Genomic DNA, 8,664 nt, shown 5'->3' with positions numbered 1-8,664 from the left:
CATTTTTCCCCCCCAGTATAAATCAGCTACCGGTTCAAATTTCCTGCGTCTCCCGCTTGATTAGTTGTGATTCCGGTGCCGTGCGCGCAATGTCGCGTCTTCTTCCACCACTATTTAATTTCTCACCTTCTCCCTCTGGAAATCACGGGTGGAAGAAAGGGAGAGAGGGAGAGCAGGAGTCGGAGGCGTGAAACTTTCCCTCAACTTTTTCCTCCCTTCCCTCCCACGGCCGGTAACGGGGGCCGCCTCTTACGCACGGACTCCTCTGATTTGCCCGAATCTCCTGTCCGGGGAGTGAGTGACAGCGCTGGAAGGAGTGCGTGTGTGTGTGTGTGTGTATGTGTGTGTGCGTGTTGCCCCGTTGGACTTGGAGGGGGCTTTACGTGACGACTGAGAGAGGGGGCAACACTTCTGAACGGAGGCGCAGCCGTGCAGGACAGTTCAGAAGAGCAGAGAGGAGAGGAGCTGTGCGGGAGAGACGGGTGTCCATCCGTCTAGTAGCTGGAGGAACGCGCACTAACAAACCCTTATGGCTGCTTGAGAAATAACGCTACACCCCCCCTCCCCCTTTTTTCTCTTTCTCTGGGACTTTTGGCTTTTAGTAGAGTCCTGACCAGGAGTTGTTGCGAGTCTAATTAGTTTTCTCCAGGTTGAAAAGTGAATCCACTTGCCGTGGACCTCTCTGGCGGTCATGGATACCCATATAAGATGGAAAGTTAAACGGAGGATAAAAGACGCCCAAATCACTTTAGCGGTGATCCTGCTTTTTGTCACATCGCAAGCAAGTTCAGGTAAGATGCAGCTGAGGGATGGGGCTGGAGATCCAGATCCGGTTCGGAGCTGTTCTTGGGTGCGCTTCAACTCATCCCTGTCACTTTCCCCCTCCCCCCCTCCTTAGAATAAAAGTTTTAAATTCAGCTTGAGTTTTATAAAACAATCCAGATGTAAAAACTTTATTTCTAGGGTACATAAAAAGTCTTCATATGTTTTACACTCATGCAGACTTTTTTTTTTTTTTTTTACACACTTTGGTGGAGTTCAAAAGGCCTTTGCACCTTTCCCCCCCTCCTCTCTTACCCTTGTCTTTACAGAGGGATGAATATGATTTTTAATAAGAGGGAGGGGCCGCAGCCTCAAGTGGCAGGGTGGAGCCGTCCTGAGGGCTCCAACATCAGGATGCAACAGGGGGCCCCTTCCTGAGGCTCCAGCTCTGCATCGTTCTTTTATACTAAAAGTCATGCAAGTTCTAAAATATGAAAGGAAAAGTTAAGGATGTCACCCAAATCCATTTACATCATTTTTGTTTTGCAGCACTGCGACGTTCTTTGGGTCTAATGTGGTGGTGGTGGGCCCCGGGGGGGCTGGCCTGCATGTATTATTAGTACCTTAAGGCCGCCTGGCACGGTTGGTGGTCCGCCGCGAGGCTCTGACACGGGGGCTGCCGAGGTGAACAGGTGGCTTCATCTATGTGGACGGTCAGAAAGCGTTCAAGATTGTGCCGAATGTGCCAGATTTGCTTTTAAAGCTCAGTCCATTGTGTAAAAATTTGATGCTGACAAACTGGAACTTATAAAAAGATGGCTGACCCTTGTTTATTTTCATGTTGCCTATAAACAGCGGTTGTTAACTCAACACAATGCAGACCAATGTGTAAAGATCCAGGTCCAGATCTGAGTCATTTCTGATGACAGAAGAGCTCTTCGGTTTTACTGGGTTGTTAGAGGTTATGGAGAATGTCACTGAATCGTTTTTCCACAGCTCTTAATAATATCAACAGAGGGAAAATAGAGTGGTGTAAATTATCCTCAAGGGTGCTGGTACTACCCCTGAAATGTGACACTGGACACAAGCTGAAGGAGGCCGCGTTAGCGACATGCCAGCTACATGCAAGGCTTGTGTTCATCAACCAGTCTGTTTGCTACTTTGGGTTCAGGGAACCGTCAGATTAAATTAATAATTTCTTGTGAGCCTCAAACATTTGCAGCCAGGCTTTAAAGCTCCATCTTCATCATATGATCGGATGACCTCCTAGCTGTGAGGTGGACATGGGTGTTTCTGTCTTGAAAGCCAGCAGGGGGGCCCGTCCAGACCCGCCACCACCTGAGATGTCACACGTGTTAGTACTGTTCACAGAATGCAGAAACGGTTATAACTGATAACATGACGTGAACTGTAAAATCAAACTGGCATGTTGGATTTCCACAAATAGTGTGATTGTGATTGGGCAATTGAGCAGAACTGTTTATGGAGCTGATGTTACTTCATTGCCTCATGATGTCTGACAGATAAAGTAATCATGTGTTAGCGCTCGAGTGGAAGGATCCAGATTTGCATGATCAGAGTCTAACGGGGCTTTTATGAAGTCATTCCCAGGGTTTATTTTTTATTAAGGTATTAATTTTGCTAATTAGCTTAACATAAGAAAAAATGTTCAAAGGCAAATAAGTTTTTCGTTTAAATATTTAAAGCTTTAACACTTCTTCACCATCTGGAGGCAGCAGAAGCTGAAAACACAAGACTGAAATTGATTTAATTAAGTTATGCCAGCAAGACTTGGGCTCCAGCACCTCCAGGAACTACCAGGTTCCTCTCTGTCCCTTGATTTTAACCAGCTAACTTGCTAACATTGTTTGTGCTGCTGTAGTTTTGTAGCTTTCATTAAAGAAGCTGCAGCTTGAAACAAAGTTTATAAGAACAGTGACAGGAAAAAGACAAGAACATCATTTCCTGCTGCTGAGTTGAGTTAGCTTTAAGATGCTCTGTTGGGACAACGCAAACTGGAGTGAGATTTTTTGTCGGGTTTGTCATTTACGCAGGTTTACACACAGGTTTAAGGTTGATTTGTTGTACTGAACCTCAAAAAGGTAAATATGCAGTCAATGTAGCTTAGTATTTATTAAACAGTTCATATAGATGTAAATGCAAGAGAATTCAGTCGTACAACGAATCATATTCCCTGGGTGTACAACTTTTTTTGGCACACTACCAATTTATTTGAAGTTGACAGCAACTTGAGGTCAGAGAGGTTCAACATAATGATGTAAGTCAAGCTTTATTGGAGAGAGAGGGTGAAGTGGTCGTCCATGTTTCTTAGGGGAAGTCATCTCGCCCAGGCGGTAATAAGGAAACCTCACTTTAAACTCATGTGAAAAGTGGTAATAACCATAGACTTATAAGACTAAAGGTCAAGAATGAGAGGAAGGGTCAGCGTGGGTAAGGGAGAGGGTGAAGGTTGGGACTTGGGTTTACAGTTTCACTGCATGAAGAAAGGAATTCTTGCTGTTGAAGCACCAAAGGTTCTTGTTTCATAAAGTCTCGTCTGACTCCTGGAGGTCAAGTGCGTGGTAATATGTTTCAGGTCAGCATTTAATGGTTTTTTGGAAAATAACCTGAAATTTCTTTGGACTCCCAAATACCTGGCTAGCCTCCTGGTGTAGAACTTCAGTTGTTGTGTAGTTTTATGATCATCTTACCTCCTGTAGACCAAATTTATAACTTCTCCCCCAAATGGTTTCTGCTGAATTGCTCTTCTACTTCAGTCAATAGGCCCTTTTCACACATCTTAGAATATCTTTTTCGCTGTGGTTTGTTATTTCTAATTAACCCAAATTTTTTTTGGATGGTCTATGTCGATAACAAACATTCGTGCAGAAGTAGAGCCGTCTTGTGCAGAGTACTTAAGTCATCAAAAATACTGAAATAACATTCTTTGAATAGCTTGAGCAAATGAAAACAAGGATGGATTGTGGCCAGAACCACCAATGACCGATAAGTATTTCTGAGTATGTTGAAAAGACTTGCGGAAATGCGGAGGAATCAGAAAATATGCTCAAGATCTAAAAATTGTGTTATATATCAGGCATTGATTCTTGTGGTATCCTTATGACCATTTGGAATTGATAAACAGAAGAAGGCCGTTGCTGTTTCACGGAGCGCCTTCACATCTGGAGTCGATAAGTTCCATTGTGCTGTCTGCTAAGACCTCCAAAAAGCCAGAAAAATGTCTTCCAGATGTTTTCTTCTCATTCGCGGTGGAACAGGGGACCATAAAAAAAAAAAAAAGTCCACCGTTCTGTGCTGGTTGTAGTGAAAAATCCTAATCGAAAAACATCTGCAGTCTTTATAGCTGAGTTTGTAAAGATAGCGGAGTGGCTGGTGTGTCAGCCACGTTTGCACTGACAGATCACGGGTTATTAAAAGGTTCTTTATGTTGAAGTGAGGCGACTTTATTACACAGCTAAATATCCGATACAGCTGTTCCACAGCGGTTTCTCATTTACTGTTTTTTTTCCAAAGGAAATTGTGATGCTAACAGTCATTTTTCCTGATGCTGTGGAACTGAAATGAGAAAATGGATCGATTGATTAGATTGAGATCCGTTGGACTCTAACAAACTCATTTTGTCCCAGGATATATTTATGAGTTGTCTACGTTAGTAAATAGAAACATCGTGAAACAGTCTTTCTGTCATTACATACTTTACCTCCATGCATTGTTTACGATGACTTTGATCCAACCACTAGAGGGCAGTGAAGTTCTAAAAGTAACAAATATGGCGCCAGTCAGTCGGAGGAGGTTGAGATAATGTGCCTACTAAATACAAAGAGTGAAAAAATGCTATCTGAGGCCAGGAGGTTTTCTTTTTACTTTTTCACTTAATGATTAGCCTCACTAACCCCCAACTGTTTTTGGTGTTATCTCGTCTTAATTCCGAAACTACCAAAAAACATACCCAAATATGTATGAAATGAACGTTTTCCGATGAACAGAAGTCCGTATCCTTCAGTGATGTAGATCGTAAATGGTACTTCAGCGTCATCACTGAGCTACATAGTAGCCAAGAGGCTGTAAGAGTCCAACGAAAGCGGGATTGCTTATCCCCATGGGAATATCATACTTCTATTGTTTCTCCGTGGGTTGCCTTTTACCTCTAAAGTGCCAATTGTCATGTTTGTGACCATTTCAATCAGATAAAAGGTGATGAGAAAAATGGCTTCTTGTGTGAGCCAATCACCTCAACGCGATGGCCGGAATCTGAGGTAGCTGGACTGTGGAGAGAAGCAGTGACCCTGCAATCAAATATGCCACTTTATCCTGTAAATGCAGGCTTTGTGGGAAGCACTCATCAGGTTCAAGGTCTGATAACAACATGAGAGATCCGAAAAAATTTGCAGGCAAAGTCTTTGACCCTGTGTCACAATTTAGATCCTTTTGCACAACACAAGTAGTGCATTATTTGCCCCTATTCTAGACAGTGTGCTGCTTATTCCTTTCCAGACTAATCAAGGGGCAAATAATTGCTGCTCCATGGTCTTCAGACTAAAGCTTGATTTGAAGGCAGATACAAATGGTTTCCTCTAAAAGTATTGTGACCAAAAACTAGTTTCTGCAGAAGATCATTTTGGTACAAATGATATCTGAGAAGGACAGTATGTGCTGCTCTATGGCGGACAATAATGGAACAAAAATCGAGCTGGTGGTGTCTGAAATGTCATCATAAGCACATCAGCGATGTAAAAGTTGGATGTGCTCATGATGCAACGTCCACTCCTGCATTTCATTTCCACCAGAATGCCTCGTAGCTGAGCAAAAAGACGGTGTCGTCCAGGCTCACAATCCCAGTATTCACTTGAGCTGGGAAACAGTGCTTTTCTCTGTAATAGGGTATTATAATCATTGAGCATGGAAAGCAATGTATGACTCATCCTTTCCGAACCCATTCCCCCTTTCTTGGCCCGCGCTTAGCCACAGCCTGAGAAGGAGAAACAGAGTCTAAGCTTTTTCTTTCCTAGTAATGAAAATACAAAAGTTTCTGGTAACTCCAGAGGCTTCAATGTCGTCCAAAAGTGATATTATTGTTCATCCCATCAGGTCGTGAAATTAGTAAGAGATAAAATGGAGGGGTGGTTGTGAAGTAAGTAAAGTGAGTTTCTGCTTTCTCACTAGTCGGTTTTGTTGCAAGGACAGATCAAACAGCAAAAAACTGTGTTGGAGCAAAGATTAATCTCAAATTCATATTTATGTTTTAGTGATTTGAAGAGAGAATTTATTTAGTCACAAATGTAATGAAATAGGGTGGGAGTTTAGACATCTGATGGGGGTTTGGAGAAGAATCAGTGCTACATCCCATCGAAAGAAATCAAAACCTGGAATTCTGGTCCACCTTATCTAACCTCTGTGACTAGGGCCACAATGGGCAGACAGTAATGGACAGATGGATGGATGAATGGATGGATACTTTAAAAACCTGATGTCAAGTGTTATTCGATGGTTGTTAAAACAATTTCAATGCGAGAATAAAACGTCTGTTGATAATGATAAAAGATTTCGTACATTTCTTTCTTTCGGCTCGCATGTCAAAGACTCCCATTTCCTACCGCAAAGCAACATTTGGAACTACCAGTGAAGAAAAAGGATTAGAAGGATGTGCTCTCTGAAAAAGAAGAACAAAAATTAGTGGAACTGCAGGCCAAAAAAGTGGTTTTCGCCTCCTAGCCTCTGCTCTCTGTGCTGCTACTTGTTTGCAGGAGGGCGGGGGCTGCAAAAAGTTAACTCCGGAGCAGAGAAGGAAGCAGATTTAAAGGGCGAGTTTTTGTCTTGTCTTTTCTCAAAAGCATCTCATTCAACCTGGGGCCAGTTGGAAGCTGGTTTTGACTGTTCACTGCTGATGCCAGGCAGTAATAGCCTCATGTCAGTCGTGAAGTTTCTCACAGTAACTTCTGCTCACCCACATGGTTGTGAGTTCGACCCTGGTGACAATGCGGCACTATGACTCAGTCGTTGAGCTTTCCTTTCTGCAGACTGCAGTCTTAGGAGTGTGTGCTGTCGCTCTGGGAAGAATAACGATCGGTGACCCGGATATTTGCTTTCATTTCCTCTTTAGACATTGATTCCTCGTGCAGTGCCAAACCTAAAATTTATCAAAACTGTATTTAAAAGAAAAACATTTTACAATGTCGATCTTATTTTATTGAGTTACATCAGTGAAGGTGATGCTTCTCAAGTTCTTGTAAAACATGATGTGGCTTCTTTTGGCTCTATTGGAAACTTAAGGGAACATATCTTTAATTTTTATTTAAAAAACACATGTTTTCCAGTAGTGGTGGGAAGTTTTCCAGTAAAAATGAATCCACTTACTCCCCAGCCTCGGATGATGGAAGTCGATGGGGACTTTTTTTCATGAACTACTTTTGCAGTTTTGTTGTGTTTATCTTCATGTTTGTTGTGTTAGTTACTAACTGTAAATCTAGTTGTGTAAACTATACGCCTCCACCTGAACACTGGAGCCTCAGTAAAGATGCAGTTTAAAGATTTAATAGAGTTTTTGTGCTCATAAAATTGTAAATGTTTTGTATTGTTTGATTATCCTCTCTTGCCGCTGCTGTGGAATCCATATAATGTTTATGGATCACTAATGATGATGATGATGAAACTCTTTATGAGGAAACATTTCATATTTTGGAGGGCTCCCAGTTTCATCAGTGAACAAGCCACTGACTGAATTGTTGGACAGGCCTCGACTTGCTGGGTTGCCTTTATTGAACATTAAAAAAAAAATCATTATTTTCCAGGATTTATTTGCTTCAGGTTCATTTTGTTGTCTTTTCAAGTTGCCTCTGGAATCACGTTTCTCTGCGTGGCCAAGTGAACCAAAATGGGTCGATAATGTCGGTTCATCTGGAGTCTCTTTTAGAATTGAGAATGAAGACCAGAGGTTAGAAAATACAAGAATAAAGACTTGTAACCTTCAACAACAATACTAGAGGGGGGTGCAGACAGTTATCGCACATGTGAGTTTTAACTTCTTGCTGTAAAATGAGTTTTCAGAGTCGACTCCTGACGATGTTTTTCCATCTCAGTCTGTGGTGAGCAGCAGACGGTGATTTATCGCCGCTGATGTGCTCTGCAGCATGGAGACAGTGAAGTAAACCATTTGGTATTCCCCCTGTTAAAGCAATAAGAATCAGCGCCGAGGAGAAGCTCTGGTCTGATCTGGCCTGTGGTTCAAGAGGCGATAGATGTTGTCTGAGTATGTCTGTACTTCTGTCAGCCTTTTTCTTCATCTCGCCTGCAGCTTCCCTTAGATTACAGCTCGGAGTTAATCTTTTGAACATCTCATAATGAGCGTCTGAATGACATGACCGTGACCGGGGGGAAAGAGGACTTTAGGTACACAAACCCTGATCTCACTCCTCTCATTTCCTCTTCTTCCTCTTCCTCCCCGCTGTTGCGTTCATGGACAGTCTGAGTCAGTCTGGATTAAAGCCTGCCGATAAAGTGAAGTTACTGAATCTGATAGCGGCGTGTGAGGTCAGTTAGAGGATGCTGCTAGCAGCTGGTGGTGTAAACACTGTCCTCTATATGAACAGAATGATTGCGATCACCAATGCTAAATCATTAGCATCCTTGTTGAAGTGCACCATTGGAAGTCTTAATGAGTTCTTAGATATAAACCACTTTTATTATTCTATTCTTGCCGTTCAGGTTTATTACATTGTGTCATTGTGTGCTGTTTTTCTTTGTTTGCCGTCTTTATGAAGTCGTAACCTTCTTCAAAAAAGTGCAGTATAATTAAATTTTTTATTATAAACTTATCACAACAAACTAAATCTGAATGTAACTGCAAAGGCCAATCTAGTATATTAAAGCAAGGGTGAGTGTGTT

General features: G+C 42.2%; 1 protein-coding gene across 2 annotated transcripts in view; it reads left to right on the top strand.

The window, feature by feature from the left end:
* Positions 1-388: 388 nt before the first annotated feature.
* col5a1 (procollagen, type V, alpha 1) overlaps positions 389-8,664 on the top strand; it is a 60,463-nt gene continuing 52,187 nt past the window's right edge. For both annotated transcript variants that reach the window (XM_068334455.1, XM_068334454.1), the window contains exon 1: positions 389-791. In XM_068334455.1, coding sequence (XP_068190556.1) covers positions 692-791 — 100 coding nt within the window. In that variant the 5' untranslated portion in view covers positions 389-691. The remainder of the gene's footprint in view (positions 792-8,664) is intronic.

The sequence above is a fragment of the Antennarius striatus genome, chromosome 15, assembly GCF_040054535.1.
Source record: "Antennarius striatus isolate MH-2024 chromosome 15, ASM4005453v1, whole genome shotgun sequence".
Classification (NCBI taxonomy): Eukaryota; Metazoa; Chordata; class Actinopteri; order Lophiiformes; family Antennariidae; genus Antennarius; species Antennarius striatus.
This window is presented reverse-complemented; position numbering and strand designations above follow the sequence as displayed.